The sequence below is a fragment of the Vipera ursinii genome (genome assembly GCF_947247035.1).
Source record: "Vipera ursinii genome assembly, chromosome: 2".
NCBI lineage: Eukaryota > Metazoa > Chordata > Lepidosauria > Squamata > Viperidae > Vipera > Vipera ursinii.
Genome location: NC_139513.1, coordinates 168,621,914 through 168,639,579, shown reverse-complemented (window position 1 = coordinate 168,639,579; position 17,666 = coordinate 168,621,914). Strand labels below are relative to the sequence as shown.

Genomic DNA, 17,666 nt, shown 5'->3' with positions numbered 1-17,666 from the left:
TGTTTGCATACAGTATACCCTTATTTATTTTACATTGGAATTTTGTTTATAAAATAGAAGTAATACAACAATAAATGCTGTTTTTAAAGTAATGTTTTATATTGGTCTCACAGGTTTCAGTGTGAAGAAAGGTCTTTTCTTAAGAATGTGGGACATTGCAAAAATATTTTCATTGCTAGGAAACATCAACGAAGTCTTATCAAATCAAGATAACTATCCATGTAACCCAGCATTTTGTATCTCAACAGGACCAATGTGTACTTTTGGAAGCTCACCGACAGGGAGATTACACCAAGCTGTCACTGACTCCTTGAGGCCACATAGACAGAAAAAAATCCACACCCCTTTGTTCTCATAATACACATACTTGCTTTCATTTATTCACGTTTCCATTTTGAAGTCATCATACCCCTTTCTCTTCATATCTATTCATATGTAGTGCCTATATGTGTATACTGATTTCATTCCAGTGACAAAACATGCATTTTTCCAGCAAGCATTTGGATTTTTAATATAGATATATTTATTTATTTATGTTTTTTACATCACTGATCCATTGAAACTTTGATTCACAGAGACAGAATCACAGCAATAGGAAAGGCCTCTATTCCCACAAAAATAGTGTGCGAGGGGGATGCACTTTCCAGACAAGAATAAATAACAAAGATACCAAGTTAGCACTTTAAATTGTCCTTCCCAGATCTCTTGGTGGCAAAGGATTAGATCTCTGGGGAGAAGAGGCTGAAGAATGGAAAGGGGGTGTAATACACAGGGATTGAGCCTCTGCTGCATCCCCTCCCCAACCTGACAGTAAGTTGCAAACACAGCTCAAAGCGTCATGTCACAACACAGCTACAACACGCGACTTTGCAGCTATCAGACCATCACGCGTTAAGTGGCACTTTACCCCTGTCCCTGTGACCTTTCAAAGAAGGGGACAAGAGTAATTGACACAGCTTTAGGGATAAAGGAGAATCACAAAAATAGAGTGGGAAGTTTCTCTCTTGAGTTATATACAAGGGGGAGAGGGTGGGGACCAAGTTCTGCTTTTGGATGTGAACCCCTTGTGTGTCCATCGGGGATGAAGTTTTATTTCTTCAGTCATCAAATAGCAAAAGCATACCTTGGCTATAGTGGCAGTACTATGGCTGTTTTGGGAGAAGAGCAGATAGATTTGATTGGCCAAGTGGGAGGAAGAACAGGAAATGGGCTTGACAAAAACAAATGCATTCTCCACCACAAACTCAGATCATTGGCCAATTGTCTCTCCTCCATGATGGCTGGGCTCTAAATCAGCTTAGCAAACGCTTTGCTATAAGTACCTTATTGGCCCTGCCCAGCACCTTCTTGATGATCAGTAGATGCTAAAGCTTACAGTGGAGTGACAGACTGGGAGTTTTCTGCAGTGCTACTAGGAAGGTGGAAAAAAAAAAACCATTGTGAGGTAGGATGGAAAGGAGGTGTGTGTCTAGATTAAGGCTTGCCAAGTATACGGTTACCAAAACGCATGGGAAGAACGTTGCACATTGCTGAAGTGGAGGCAGAACCTGCAGCCAGGGCAACAGAGTTGGAAGCAGGCAGCTAAGGAGTGGGGACAACAGGATTGTGCAAAGGGCAAGTGGCAATCGACTGGCTTATTCACAAACAGCAACATAGACATCTTTGTGGCCACAAACACAGACATGGCCCCAGGAGAAGTCCCCTCCCTCATGCTATATATATATAGATAGATAGATCCCTGGAGACCTCTCTCCTCTCCCTTTTTCCCAGGCCTGGGGACCCCTAGGCTGGGAGAAGAGAACCAGGCATAAAGTTTGCATATTTATATAGAAAAGATGTGGACTTGAGTAATCTGCAGCCTCCAGATGAAAAGGGAGCTCCTGATGAAAGGAAGGAAGCTCTCTGATAATCCACGGGTTTAACTTGCATGGGGATAGCATATTACGCAGAAATGGATACAGAATTAGTCATACAAAACAGAGCAAAAAAAAAGGCCCTTAGAACAAAGGATGGTGGCAGAAGGAAGATTTCGGATTTTAAGGGAACATAAACAGAGCCTCCTTCCCAGAAGACTGTGTAGTTCTTGTTGCATTTAGGGTAGAGTATATATGTGTATCTGTATATATGTCTATCTCTCTCTCCCCCAGATAATTGCTCTGTACAGATAACTTTTTCACTTGTAAGCCACCCAGAGGTCACATATGTGAGATGAGCAGCGGTATAAATCTAATAAATAAGTACACAAACAAATGAATTTTAAGCCAACCAACCAACCCACTTTACATTCAGAACGACCGGCCTCAAAAGCCTGAGTATTCCTGGGGATTTAGCATCCACCCACTTTCTAGCGCTGACCATTTCCAGCAGGTGCCATTCCTTTTTACCAGGGATCTCCAGGGATACGTATTGCTTCCCCCTTTCCATGGGATTGCCATTAATGGAGGGGAGGGGAGAAAAAAAATCTTCAAAATAAGAAAAGGGGGGGGGAGAGAATAAAAATAAGCAAATAAATAGATTCATTTTGGAAGAGCATTCCCATGGGGGAGGGGGTTGGTCAAAGCTGTGAAGGAACATGGGGTTCAGAGTCTCAGAAGACAGGGAAAGGGAACTAGGCCCGGGGATGTGAAGGGTCGCAGTACAGTGGGGAGGTCTCTCAGTCGGAGAAGAGGCTGGCGAAGCTCTGTCGGAGGCTGCGGATGCTCTCGGCACGCACTTCATCCTGACTAAGGCTGCCCCGTGGCACCGGTGCCTCTGCAAGGGGGAAGGTATTGGTCAGAGACTGGGATTTGCTAAGGAACAGTGAGGGAAGAATGGGGGGGGCAGGAAAGAAGGGAGGGGTAGACGGAGAGGAGAAATGAGAAACACACTATTAAAATCAGGTCAGGCAACAGAACTTGCTTTGTCTGAAATGCTGGGAGAGAAGAAAGGGGAGTTTGGGACTCATTGCCCTCCTTCTCAAGGGTAGGGTAAGAAGCAAGCACAGAGCCGCAAAAGGGGGCAAGGCCACTGAGAGGCCTCATTGCCCCCCCCCTTCCAGCCCTAATTTAATACTGCAAAGGAGGGCGTGTCCAGTAGGGAAAGACCAGGGGAAATGATCCTGCAGCAGGAAAACATGAGGGAAAAGCTGGAAGAATTTGGAGAGGGAAATTCTCAGGCATTTTCTTCTAATTGAAACTCCTCCCCCCTTTCCCCCCACCCCACCCCCCCATCCCGTTTCTTTCCAATTCTTTTCATTATGGATAGATCCTGTTGAATTGAGAGCAGAGGAGCATGAACTCCCTCTGTGATTTTGGCAAGCTCGGGCAAACAAAAAGCTACAGCAAATATCTGAAGAAGTTATTCAGCCAGAAAGGCTTTTCTGAAGCCCTAAGTGCTGCTGCCCTTCTATGTAACTGTTTCTCTGTTTAGAAAAAAAAAATCTTCTTGTTGATCTCAACAAAACCGAGCTCCTATAACTGGCATAACTTGCGAATGCAATTGAAAGTGAGGGCAACACTCTCTGCTCTCGTTTTTCAGTGGTCAAACAATTTCATCCCTGTTTCCATGCCACCACCTCTCAGAGGCGGCCATGGGAAACACTTGTCACAGGCGGCACAAGTGATTATGAAATACATCTTTCCTAAACTTATGCTAACCCCTCAGCTTCAAATTTACCCTGCAAGGTTTGATTTACAGTATATAGTTAGGTATACATTTTTTTTAAAAAAATCAATTTTTCAAATTTTATCTCAAGAAGGTGCCATCTTAAAACATGAGTTTTTTTACGTTCTTTTGAATGATGACTTTGTATATGTGGAGAATCAATTAACTTTTTTTTTGTTTCAGGAGGAGGTGGTTGTTGTTGTTTGTTTGTTTTTGTATAAAAAGTAGTGTCTAGTTCTCACAGTGCCAAACAAAAGCAAACATAAAAAAGCAAGACAGCTGCAGTGATGTCAGTGAAGAGTTTCTTATAAGCAAGTGACCTTTCATTCTGTGCCCTGCCTTGTCATCCTACTGCACATAATCATTTCTCATTTAATATTCTCCCCTAACCTCTTAGTGAACTTTTGACAAAAAGTGAAAAGGACATAAAATGACAACACACTTGAATTTGCAAAACTGACCCTGAATTGGTGTTAGGGGGAAGTGCATGTCGCACTGCTTGCACCCTTAAGTATCTGAGGGTAAAAGATCACCATGGCAACCTACCACACCCCTGTTTAGCTAGGAACAAAATCCCTACATTGCAAAAATTAAGTCTTGGAGCCTGCCAAACCCTGCTCCCTTCACATAGAACCCAAGAGTCCAACGCTTACTTCAACTGGGGCTGGGGTGGAGGAGGCAAATCCTGACTGGGTTTCTGAGCAACTTGTGGCTTTCCTTGGCTTGGTGGAGGGCGGTTCCCTTGGTGCCCTGGGCCACCAGGACCCTGCCCCTGAGTACTGGGCCTTGGCTGCTGGGTAGTGGGTGGTGATGGGCGCTGCTGCTGTGCTCCTGCTCCCGGTGGGCGCTGCTGAGTCAGACCCCCTTGACTGCCCTGCCGTGGATGCTGCCGTGGTTGACCGCCAGCTGCTGGAGGGCGCTGGGGCTGCTGGGGCTGCTGCTGTTGCCCTGGGAGGCCCCCGGATGCTGTCTTGGACAGGCCAGCCCCTGCGGGCCTCTGCTGATGTGGGGGGGAACCTTGCTGCCACTGCTGCTGTCCTCCGCCACTGGGGCTTGGCCCTCTCTGGGGCTGGGGGGACTGTGGAGCAGAGGGGGGGCCCTGCTGGCGAGACTGCTGGACTCCAGGCTGCCCAGGCTGGCGCTGCCCTGCAGGACGTTGCTGAGCCTGCGGTGGGGGCTGCTGGGTAGTGGGGCTGGGCAGACGCTGACCCACTGCAGGACCACTAGGCTGTGGGGTAAGGCCTGAGAGTTGCTGGCCTTGGGGAGGGGGGCGCTGCTGAGATGGAGGGCGCTGAGAGCCTGGAGGTGGCTGCTGAGGTCCTCCTGCAAGACAGAGGGAAAGCTGTTTTAGCTTACCTAATCTGCTAGAATTCCCTTCCAACAAAAAATGCCAAGGCCTCCCGCCCGAGCCACAGTTTCCCCCAAAGAATAATTCACCTTGGGGTGGAGGTCTCTGTTGGGCTGGAGGGCCTTGTCTCTGTCCAGCTTGAGCTGACTGAGCCTACGAATGAAAACAAACAAAAGCAGGAGCGTGCATCAAAATGCATCCTTTTTTTTCCCTTTTATCCCACCTACCCAGTTATACTTTTCCTATTTCTGCGATATTGTGTCTTCTTTGCAGCATCGGCCATGCAATACAAGAATGCTTCTGAATCTTTCCCTAGTAAGCTGCAAAATTCAGACATTCAGTCCCAAAAAAATGAACAGAGGACACATGGAGGAATCTTTTTCCACTGGAGCCATCAAATACTAGGAACCATGTAGACCTGTTGCAAAATGTGAAGAATGGATTGACAAACAGAGTTTTCCTTGTCCTTCCTTTTCCCCAGATGCTTGGTAATACATGGGGCAGGGCTGGGAAGTGTCTCTAAACAGCTTACATTTGTTGTGCCAGATGTAATGATAGCAATTTAGCTAAGGAAAAGCTTCAAAGCACGAGAGAAGCATTCTTCTTCATAATACAAACGGTGATGGCAGCCACCAACTTCAACGGCTTTTAAGGAACATTAATAATAGCCATTTTACTTAAGCCGGTTATATACTTCTAGAATTAGAGGCAGTATGCCTCTGAATGCCTATTGCTAGGAACCATGAATAGGAGGACCTGGTGGCACTTGTTAAATTCACAGTGGCCTCTAGCTGGCAGTTACTGTGGGAAGCAGAACGCTGGATAACATCCAGGAATGCTCCTCTTAAGATCTTGAAAGTGAGACTGGGTAAATTCGAAGCAGGCAAACCTACCAACATTTATTATCCATGGCAGTTAGGTGAAATCTCTACAGTATTATGCAGGAACACCAGGTGCTTGAGATCACATAATTAGAAAGAAATGTTGACTTTGACTTCATTGTATAGGTTTTCCTAAGCCATCTAACTGTCCACTGTCAAACACAGAATACTGGACTAAATGGACACACACTCTAGCAGGAGGAAAACGTTGCTCAAAGTTGTGCTGAAATCTTCTGCATCTGTTTGACCCACCGACATTAATTAGAAATTTCAGATACTAACCCTGGTTCTTATGCAGGCAACCTGTGCTTGGTTCCCCACTACTGTTGCCATAAACTGAACCCTACTGTAAACTTCGCTATGACAGTTTACTGCTCTGAGCCAGCATTTCCTCCTCCTTCTGACTCCTTTCCTTCAATTTCTTGTAAGCAATGACTAATCATAAATTACAGGGGGGGAAACAAAACAACAAAAAAACGATGAAAAACAAAGTCGTAATACCTGGGCAGGCTGTCCTGAGGCAGAGCGCACAGGGGAGGGCACGGGTGTGCGAGGAATGACCTGGGCCATGCGTAACAGTACCAATTCCACAATCAGCTGCTTATCTTCCTCCTGGTGGTCTCCAATCAGAGGCATGGATGATCCCGCTACCTAAAGGAAGAACCAGGGGGGGAAAAACAGGAAGTTGAGTTGTTTCCCTTAAGTAGAACGTGTGTGAATTGCTGTTAAGACTTTCTGCAGGAAATGACCTTTTATTTTTTTTTAAAAAAATGCCTACTTTAAACATTAATAGCACTAGCAAATTAATAGCAGAAGTTTCAACTTGGGATGAAAACAAATAGCTAATAAGAAATATGGATAACATCCAGAGAATATCTTTCCTCTGACAGCCCCTTTCCCTGCAGAAGATAATCATCTGCAGAATGGAGATAATAACAGATGACCACCATTACAGGATATTTGTTGAAAGGATTACGTGCGCTGTGTGTATAAACACTAAGCAATAGGGCTAACAAAACCACATGGTGCAATGGGTGGTGACTCAAAGAATACAGTCTGATCCATGTAGCCAGGAAGTAACTGGAACTAGGCCAGTTTGTTCCACTGCCTGTAACATGGAAAACCAATTACACGTCATATCAATAGACAAAATATACATTCACCAAAAACATAGGAAAATGCAGTAGAATCAGAGTGATATATATATTTACCTCTCAAAGGAGGATCCATCAACCTTAACTTTAACCACCAGTTGTTTTGTCATGGTTGAGCTTTCCAAGGCACATTGAACTATATATTCTGAATATTAGTAAAAATATTAATTTTAATGTGGATCAAGGTTTTTCCAAACCATCCTCCAAACCTTTTCAGTAAATAACCACAAGGTTTTCTGCAACAATACCAATGACAGAGGTTCCCTGACAGACTGAATTAGTGCTGAATTTTTTGGGTGAAAGGAGAGACAGAATGTAGTGACCATCGCAGATGAAAATGTACTTCAACTCAAATCTCTTTGGCCTGAGAGAATACAATACTATCCCTAAAAACACATGTACTGTATATTGAGGTTTCATTGTTTCCAGAACAAACTTGTTAAAAAGAGCTGATTTGCTTAAAAATCTTCAATTTAAAAAAACAACAAAAAACTTTTAATCTGGCTCTTTACCTTATAAATTCTAATCTTCCCTTCTTTTAGCATTTTTTAAAGGTTTGTGTTCCCTGGTACATTAATTAAAATATAAGCATTCCCAGCACTTCACCTCAATAATGTGGTCACGTCCATCCTTGCCATGCAGAGCTTCTACTGCACAAATGTCCAAACCACCAAAAATTTCTGAACAAGTGTCCACCCATAGCTTGTACCTACCGCAGAATGGAAAAGGTCAAGAACAGAGACAAACTTATAAACAAAAGTATAAAAGTTCAAGTGCAGAGCCCTCCTAATTTTATCACTTTCACTCAGGTATATTTAGCCAGGAGAAGATCTTGAGAAGCCATAAAGAGGAAGAGACCTCTTATTCTATGCCATTTATTTTAAATCCCTACCCAATCATATTTCCCCACCCATGCCACTCACCTATCTGACATAGCTATTTGCTCCAACATGGCAGAGCCAGTATTGGTTTTCCAGTTGCCTGAAACAGAGGTCCTCCTGCCAGGGGAAAGAGGGCATTATGAGTACTAAAGATCCAGGAAGAAACAAGAGAGCAATTTTTTCCTTGAAAAAGGTTAATAACATGAAAGAGATTGATAGAGACTGAAAAGGGGAAATTAATTCAAATGGGCTTTGTCAGATAAAGGGTATATTAAATACAGTATTTTAAGAAACTGAGTCCTCAAAGGAAGTACAATCTAATAGCACATATACCAAGGGTCTTCAAACCTTGTCCTTTTATGACTTGTGGACTTCAACTCCCAGAATTCCTCAGCCAGCGATGAAGTCCACAAGTCATAAAAGACCCCTGACATATACAGTCCAAAGAGGGGGGGAGTACATATCTCTCATAGTTTGTAAAAAAATGTTTTTAGAATTTTAGCAAGTGTAGATATGTTAATGTTATATGACAATGTGTGTTTGCCAAAATTCCCATGTAGATCAGTTATTAAAGATGTAAGACCCGAACTTTTGCATGTGGTCACCTCTTCCAGGGTTGTTTCTAGAAAGTGATTTGAAAATGCTGACCAGGATCAATAAAGCTTCATTCTGCTGAAGGGAGGAGGCAAAGTAGAAAGGAAGTTGATTTAAGTAATGGTGGGATCAAGTGCAGGTCAATAAGCTTCTATGGGGAAGTTGCAACGTTTGCTAAGAGTAAGGTAAAGGTTCCCCCGCACATGCGTGCTAGTTGTTTCCAACTCTAGGGGCCAGTGCTCATCTCCATTTCAAAGCTGAAGAGCCAGCGCTTGTCGTCTCCTTGGTCATGTGGCCAGCATGACTAGACGCCAAAGGCACACGAAACGCTGTTACCTTCCCACCGTAGTGGTCCCTATTTTTCTACTTGCATTTTTACGTGCTTTCGAACTGCTAGGTTGGCAGAAGCTGGGACGAGTAACAGGCGCTCACTCTGTTATGTGGCACTCAGGATTCGACCCGCCAAACTGCCAACCATCTGATCGACAAGCTCAGCGTCCTAACCCACTGAGCCACCGCGTCCCTTTTGCTAAGAGTAAGGAGATATAAACACGAAAATTTTTTTCCAGACTCACATGTAGGCTTTGTAGTTATTGCCAATCTTCTGTATACGGATATCATACTTGGCATCAATAAAAGGTTCTGAAGTGGCATAGGTCTTGGTGAGAGCTACCACACTGGCAATGTCCTGGAAATCATACTGGTTCTCCACCTTGACCTTCAACAAAGAGAAGCCTTTGCATTTACTGTATCAAATATAAGCAAATAACCCTATACCACCCACATTTCAGCAATTAAATTTTGACCTCTTTAAAATCTGGTTTGCCCTCCAAAATTGCGTGTTTTATAGGTGGGGTTTATTGTGCCAATTTCTCTTCCTCATTTGATCACATGTTAAATTGGACCCCAGACAATATAAAAGTGCCTTCTATTTGTAGCCCATTATTTCTATTTATCTTCACCAAAATGTTAAGCAGGAAAATACAAAATAAACACAACAGGTTATAGTGCTAGAAGCTCTTTATCTGGGACCACTGACTGACATCATTTTCTCATGGATTCAGCCTGCCATAAAAAAACTAGCAGAAATGCTTATCTATAGTTGGGTCCGTTCTGTAGTGTCAGCCTCTTTGACAAAGGGGATGATGCCTCTTGCCTTGAAAGAGCCAGTGATGACAGCCATCCTTAGACCCAATGGGTTTTTGATAACTATCACCCAGTCTCCAACTTTTCCTTTCTGGGGAAAACTGTTGACAAGGTGATCAGTCTGCAGTTGGTGAAAACCTGGAGGAAATGGATTATCTGATCCCATTTCTGTCAGGCTTCAGGCTGGGATTTAGTAATGAGACAGCTTTGGTTATTGATGTAGATGATATGGTAGAACCAGGATGAAGCTGGTGCTTCCATCCTTTGTGCTCTTCATATTTTAGTGGCTATCAACATTGTCAACCACAGTATCCTTCTAAGTCAGTTCCATGGGCTGGGAAATGGACACACACACATACAGTGGTTCTCTTCCTTTCTCCGGGCCAATTCCTGTTGGTATTGTTGGGGGCAGAGGAGAGAGAGATCATTCTCTTGGCCCCTTTTTTGAGGGAACTCACATCGCTCCAATCTTCTCCTCTCCTTTCAATTACTGTGTTAGGTCATCCACTGGGGTTTCATACACTGATGACTCTGGATTGGCCAAGTGAGATTGTTGATGTTCTATTTCTGTGTCTGGAAGCTATGCAGATTTGGACAGGGAGGAACCATCACTGACTCAATCCCATCAAAATCAAGGGGCTGTGGGTGTTTGGTCTATCAGATCTGGAGATATTCCATCTCTGACTTGGTGGGATTGCAATTCTCCATTTAAGAGTATGCAATCTGGCAGTCTTCCTAGGCTCACGGCTCCTGCTTGAGGAACAGGTTGTAGCTTTAGCCAGGAAGACCTTTGCCCAGCTTCATCTGGTGTACCAGTTCTGTCCTTTCTTAGATTGGGAGGCTCTTGAGATAGTCACTGATGCCCTGGTCACCCCACGACCTAACTATTGTAGCATGTTCTACCTTTGAAGACCACTCAGAATTTTCAGTTGGTCCAGAATGCAGCAATGCAGGCAGTGATGGTCACGCCTTGGTATGCCAATGTAGCATTTGCACTTCGTGGTTCAAGGTACTGGACAATACCTTTAAAGCCCTACATGGCACAGGGTCTCATTATCTAAGGAACCACATGTCTCCCATAGTATCAACCAGACTGATTTAATCTGGCAGGATTGGCACTCTCTTGAGTTCCTTTGATTAAACAATGCCCTCTATCAGGACCCCAGAAGTGCCCCTTCTCTGGAGTAGAACTTGCTCTATGGAATGAAGCTGTCCCTGAGATCCAGATGACTCCCACTATGCTGGTGTTTTGATGGGCCTTGAAGACTTGGCTTCCCCCAGGCCTTTATCAACAATGAATGAAATTGCCTGGATTGTGTGGGTTCTGTTCTTGTTTGTCAACTTTTGTTCCTTTATTTTTGTTTCTTCTTGTTGTTGTTTTCCCAAACATCAGGCAACAGCTCTCCAGCCAATTGTACTCATCCAGTCTGGTCTTCCAGAGAAGATCTGCCAGCCCTGCCTCCCCGCCACCCACCCACACACACCCACATTTTGTGAGATGTAGCAGATATGGATCAGACAGCAGGCCTTCATGGTGGAAATATCCTCCTTACAGAAATTTCTAAGCCTCCAGTTTGCAGATATTTTGGAAACAGCTCAAAAGCTCAGTTCTAACAAGTCTTTGGTCCCAGTTGAATGGTTGTGGGTAGCTATCTTGAGTTTGCTTTTGCTTTCTTGTGGTGTTTTCATTATACTGTGGGTTCTTTTTGTTTTGGCCTTTATTTGTGGTTTTATGCTGCCCAAGGCCTCCAGGACTGGGCTAGGTCATAAGTACAGTTAAATAAAGAAAGAAACAAAATCAGTTTCTATACTTGTTCCTAAACAAAAGAGGGATCCATTTTAAATTGCAGCCGGAGTTGCTGGGAAATATTTTAGCGCTCAAAATCTATTTGTGACTAATTGGGAGGAAAGATTATTCTTCTCACGATTTCCCCCTGAGAAGGAGAGCAAATGGGGACCTCAGAGCCAAAATGGGAATGCCCTACAATCTAATGGGTTTCTGTCTCAACAATGAAAATATCCTAGGAGAAAAGAAAAGAACATACTGTTACTTGCAACTTGGGAAGAGATACAAAGCAGGAGCTTAGCAACTCTGTGGTCTAGGTAATAAACTTTGCATTCCAGGCAGAGCAGGGATCTAAGTGATCAGCATGTAACAGACACCGAGATAAACAAAGAGGAAGGAAAACTAATTAATCTAGATCATTAAAAAAAAACCCTTGAGTTGCCTTGTAGGCCCTCTCTCCACTGCTGAGTCAAACTGCTTTGAGTGAGCAGAAAATTTTAACAGTGTGAAAACGGTTGACCCCAATGAAAATCCCTGTGCCTGGCTCTAGGCCTCAGTCTCAGATCACTGCCAATCCCATGGCTCCCCTCCAAGATAGGGTTGCCAGATATCTGAACAGGGAAAGGGGCAACGGGGACAATTGGAAAAGAAGATAAATGGACACACTGGATGAAGACTCACTATTTAGTATTTGAATTTTTATTCATCCGAGAGGAAGGGATTACAAGAGAGTAAACAGGTACACAATACACATTGAGAAGAAGATGCTAGCCCTTAAAAGGCAAAAGCCTTCAATCTGTAATTAAGGTCTTGTCAATTTCAGGCAGCTGTCACATTGGTGGGAGAGTAACTATATAAGCTCACAGTGCTGAGCTTGTCAACTTGGACTTAGCACTTAGGGAAATGCTGTGCCACAGTGATAAACTGCTTGAGAAGAGCTACCCAAAGAGCTGGACAATTTTTGATGTTAAGGCTACTCCTGCTAGATAAAGGACATGAGGACAAAAGAGCCTCCTTCTGCTGAACAACTGATAATCCTACTCTGAGGTAATGGGTAAGCCTAACAGAAGTTAATACTTTGAGGCTACTCTTGGATGGTATTAAAAGAATAGGGAAATGCTACTCTAACCCTAATATGGCCAAGGATGACTGAGAAAGCCCATTTCAGAAAGCGGGGGATAACAGGAAGGCAAGATCATGAAGCATGGTAGGGGGAAAAAATTGTTGCTACCCAAAGATATTTATGCCATGGTTAAACACCAGTGGGAAAAGATCTTTAGAAAGGGCTACATCGAGACATCTTAAAGGAATATCTGGATGATCTTTATTGCAGGATGGCGGTTTGTGTACTCTCAAACACTCAAGAGTACTCGGGCTCAGCTTTGGAGAACTTTTACACCCTCACCTTTCCCATTCCAGAATGAGCATGTCCCATCTTCACCACCACTGGGTATTTGGAGGTTGTCAGCTGGAAAAAGAAGAAGAAAGAAGAATCACCAAAGGTTGACAATCACTGCCATTAGGTACCATGGTCAGCCACAAAGGTCACTGCAGTGGCAAGTGCCACTCAGTGCCATTAAAAGTGTACACTGTACAATACAGCCTTGTACAAAACAAGGAGCCATGTACAGTGCTGCTTAAAAATTTGCGAACCCTTTCGAATTTTCAAAATTTCAGAATAAATATGACCTAAAACACGATCTGTTCTCCACACAAGTCCTAAAACTAGATAAAGAGACCCTGATTACAATGAGTCAAAATTATTGTAACCTGTTCGTTTATTTACTGAGGAGAATGATCCAAAGGGCCATACGCAAATATGTAGCTTTGGATCATTTTACTCAATAAATAAATGAACACGTATAAGTATGAATTGTTTTCAATATTGATATAAAATAGGGGTCTTGTAAGCAAGTTAGAGTCAATGGAAAGAAGGCAAGCTGGCAGACAAGCTGGTTGTTTTGTTACAACCCAGTGATTCCTTAATACTTTGTGATTTGTAAGTTGAATACCCTGAATGATATAAAACTCCACCAGTGACATTTGATCTGTAATGTTGCAACTGTCCAGTGTTAAATAAAGCTCCAAGCTATATATATTAACTTGAAATCAAGTCTAAATTTATAAGACATAAATGTTCATCCAAATAGAATGTATTTATGAATTCCTTTTCCAGACAATTGCAATATATTCCATATGACATGCAAATGCTATTCTTACTGATAATTGTGCATGTTAATTCCTACAGGCTACATTTACATAGGAATCATGGATTGTGAAAAGCTTAAATATATTGCTAGTAAAAAGAACATCAAGATGTTGCCAAGATTTAAGAAAGGTACCAGTACTGTGCATGTAAGTTGTAAAGAATAATAGTATTCCGTTTGTTAGAACCAAACTATAAAAAGAAATTGTTGTATTTTTATTTCCATATTATGGTATTTTCTTAATACCCTGAGTGGGGTTTTAATGTAACTGAATGGCTACATGCCTAGTTTTGCTATTGATCTTCCTATCTTTTCTTATAGCTGAGCTGAAGGCAGAAGTCCTTGGTAAAACAGCCAAGAACTTCCCAGTTGTGGTAGACCAGGGGTCTTCAAACATGGCCCTTTTATGACTTGTGGACTTCAACTCCTAGAATTCCTCAGCCAGGCATGCTGGCTGAGGAATTCTGGGAACTAAAGTCTACAAGTCTACAAGTCATAAATCTACAAGTCATAAAAGGGCCAAGTTTGAAGACCCCTGACAGACTATCTTGGTAAGTCATGAAATCCAGCTTTACTGGAAGCAGCCTGTAGTACATAACTTTTACTGGAAAATATTTGGGAAAAGTGAAGTTTTATGTTATTCCCCCCTCCTGGTCTTCAACAATATGTGACCAGAAGATATTCTTGGGGGACACATAAGCACATCATTGAAACAATGGCTAATGAAAATTGAAGCAACATCAAGTGATGTAAATGATAGTGGTTTTAATTTTGATTGCAACTGAATTTACTCTCCTGTTTTGCAATTTGTTATTTGCTTTCATACATTTATACTTTAGTTGTACATAAATAAAGATATATATTTAATAATGAATGTTTCAAACTTCTGGAACACACCAGTTTGTCTACAAACGAATTGATATAGATAGATAGATAGATAGATAGATAGATAGATAGATAGATAGATAGATAGATAGATAGATAGATAGATAGATTTGGGGGCCGTGGGGGTGGTTTGTTTGTTTTTCCTTTCAACTTCCCAGCCTAAACTCTGAAATCCCTTTGATGGTTTCCCAAGGAAAGTTGTTCCATTGTCACTCCCTGACTGGATTACACTTTACGTGGGGCTGCCCTTAAAGTCTATCTGGAAGCTACATCTGCTGCAGAACAGATTTGTGCACACAGTTCTGGATGCTTCTAGTTTTGCCTACATTATACCTCTGCTTTGCAAGCTGCACTGGCTCCCAATTTCCTTCGAGGTGCAATTCAAGGCACTGGTTACCACCTCCAAAGACCTACATGGCATGGGACTGGTTCTTTGTGGGACTTCTCCTTCAGAGTATCTGCCTAGCCTACCAGATAGGGTAAGGACACTCTAGGTCACTTGCCTGAAATATTGCCATCTAGTGCCCCACCTCTCTCTCTCACACACACACACACATGGAGTGACTGAGCAGGTACCCAGCCTTTTAGCCTTCTGGGAAGGCTTTTTACCCAGGCATTGGGGTGCAGTGAGGATGTTTGGGGCTGATAGTTGGGGCATCCCAAGGGGATGACTAAGCTGCCAGGTTTGGATTGTGTTATGTTTTTATTAGTTTGGGAACCATTCTTGTAAGCCACCCAGAGCTGCATTTTAAAATGAGTACCCATGCAAACCTTTTAAATACATAATGTAAATAAATGAAAAAGGTACTGTTCATATCGGACCCTGCTTAACTATGCCCCAGCAAGGTGAGGCAGTTGCTGACCGTATCCCAAGCCCAGAATAAAGCTGCTCTCAAAATAGGCTATTCTGGGAAATGAGGAATGCAAAGTAGTAATGACATCCTTGCAGGTAGTCCTCAGATTAAGACTGTAATTGAGCGTGGAATTACAGTTCTTGGTCATGGCAATACTTAAGTTATTGTCATGTACTCCCCCAGAGAATGCTTTTGAGCTTCAACCTGAAAGTGGAGATAAGGTAAAATATTATGGCTGGATTGTCAAAGGGTTGCAATTTATCAGGATTTTATTCCATCTATTTGGAAGTTAACTGTTTGGGTACCCGACTTACTATTGAACTAAACTGAAATGTGCATTATACAAAGCCCTGTTTGTCTTAGGACAGATCTGATAAACCCTTCCGTTGCTGAATGCCACCTCATAATATGCAGGATTCCCTCCCCCCAACCTCGTTATTCATTAAATTGTCCAAAATCTCACAAGACTGCCGTATCTCACAAGATTTTGAGCATTCCACTTCAGATCTTGGCAAAATTTCACATGAGATTTTAACATCTTCATAGACGTTTTGAGGAAAGCGCAGGTAAGAAAGCAGAAATCTTGCAATGCTGCTTTCCCATGACTTTGGATCTTATTATCAAAAAGATTTTTAGTGTGCCATTGTCTAGTCCCGTTCATGGAATTCTGGCATTCAGATGATCTTGTCTTCTATTTGTAACTCTCTGCATCTTACCAACATTTCATCCATAATCTCCTCTTACCATAAAAAAAAAATCACTGTGAAAGGAGAGGCAGAATAGTTGCACAATGGCTTTCTCTAGTGATGATGTAAAATAATTGAGGGCTCATTGATTAATGTGATTTTGTCCTGTGATTTACTGATACCATTTTGGAGTAATATTTAAAGGTACAGTAAATAAATAAATTTAAGAGGAAAATTTTTAGTATTAAAGATGTTAAATACTAAAATTCTGGAATTTGAATATTTTTGAGTTATGGTTGTTTCTGGCCTGGGGTGTTGCTAAGAAAATTATTTTGAAGAATTAGAAAAGTATAATATTTCTGATAAAAGGATTGGATTCAAGAGATATGCGGCATCCATTTTAAAAAGGCAATTTTATCTCTTAATCAAGCGTGACTCAAGGCAATTTCCTTGGGCATATATTTTGCAACATCTTGTAATGTTAGACAATATTTTCCCCTAACTTTAGTAATCTGTTTATATTCGATTGATGCATATCAATAGTTTTCCCCATTTTTTGTTTGTTTTGTTTTTGTAGGGTTTTTCCAATGTATTTTTTCCCTTTTCCCCTGAATTCTGTAATTTTTCTATTACTTTCTGCAAAAGAAAGTAGAAGAACCTCAACCTTACCTGCATTTTTATCACCAAGAAATAACATATTTTCTTACCCTTTTAAAGAAGATCATATTTGGAGAAGGGGAACTCAGGGGAGTTTACTAAGTCACATAGGCTAGGAATTATACAAGTTGAAGTCCAACATATTGGAGAACACCAAGTTGAGGAAGGCAGCTCCAAAGCTTTGATTCATCACAAAATCCCTCAACTGAGAGCTCGTCATCAGCCTGGAATCAGCATGCAAATGATTTTGCCTGTTACACAACCATTGTACAGTCACCAGATATGAGTGTCTAAAGTTCACCTTCTTCCTACGTAGGAATTTTGTAATATACTGAGCACCACCAAAATCAAATGTGGATGTGCATGCTCTCAGACAGCCAACTTCAGAAGTTACACTTATGCCACAGTACATTCAGTACATAGGTGGGGAAACAAGTAAAAAGTCCCAGTGTGTTCCTAAATCCCTGATTGGTTTTCTGGCAAGAGGCCTATGCATCCAAATACGCATTTAATGCTTTAGTACCACCAATATTCACTGAATTCTAAAATGCCTCACCATGGAAAAACCCAAATGAGATTCAGTGGGTACTTGTGATGCTTCAAGACCTTTTTTAAAACATCACTCTGCCTCATTCATAGAATTTTACAGTATTTGGAGGATGTTTAGACAATGCTGTTCGCTTGTAATATTCCTGCATTTCCCTACCCTTTGTTTTTTTATTGCACAACATTAAGAATAGAAAAATAATAACTTCCTGGCAGGACGATGCAGATGTGATTCCATTGGAAGATTTCTACCAATACGCATGTCCTGGTATTATGTTTTAGAAACAGCGAACATTACTCAGACAGTTCAGATTTGTTTTTTTTTTAAAAGGAAGAAATAGATTGAGAGTAAGTAATAGGGATTTCAACCTTTAGAAATAAATTGAGAAACATTCAGGA

At 42.0% G+C, this 17,666-nt stretch overlaps 1 protein-coding gene across 1 annotated transcript in view; it reads right to left on the bottom strand.

Annotated features, from left to right (window-relative positions):
* Window positions 1–2,653: 2,653 nt before the first annotated feature.
* SYN1 (synapsin I) overlaps window positions 2,654–17,666 on the bottom strand; it is a gene marked incomplete at both ends in the record, with an annotated part of 95,298 nt that continues 80,285 nt past the window's right edge. Inside the window, 8 exons of the mRNA XM_083351531.1 lie at window positions 2,654–2,789; window positions 4,296–4,965; window positions 5,080–5,143; window positions 6,373–6,522; window positions 7,632–7,734; window positions 7,949–8,023; window positions 9,076–9,218; window positions 12,838–12,900. Of these exons, the coding sequence (XP_083207657.1) occupies window positions 2,654–2,789; window positions 4,296–4,965; window positions 5,080–5,143; window positions 6,373–6,522; window positions 7,632–7,734; window positions 7,949–8,023; window positions 9,076–9,218; window positions 12,838–12,900 (1,404 nt within the window). The remainder of the gene's footprint in view (window positions 2,790–4,295; window positions 4,966–5,079; window positions 5,144–6,372; window positions 6,523–7,631; window positions 7,735–7,948; window positions 8,024–9,075; window positions 9,219–12,837; window positions 12,901–17,666) is intronic.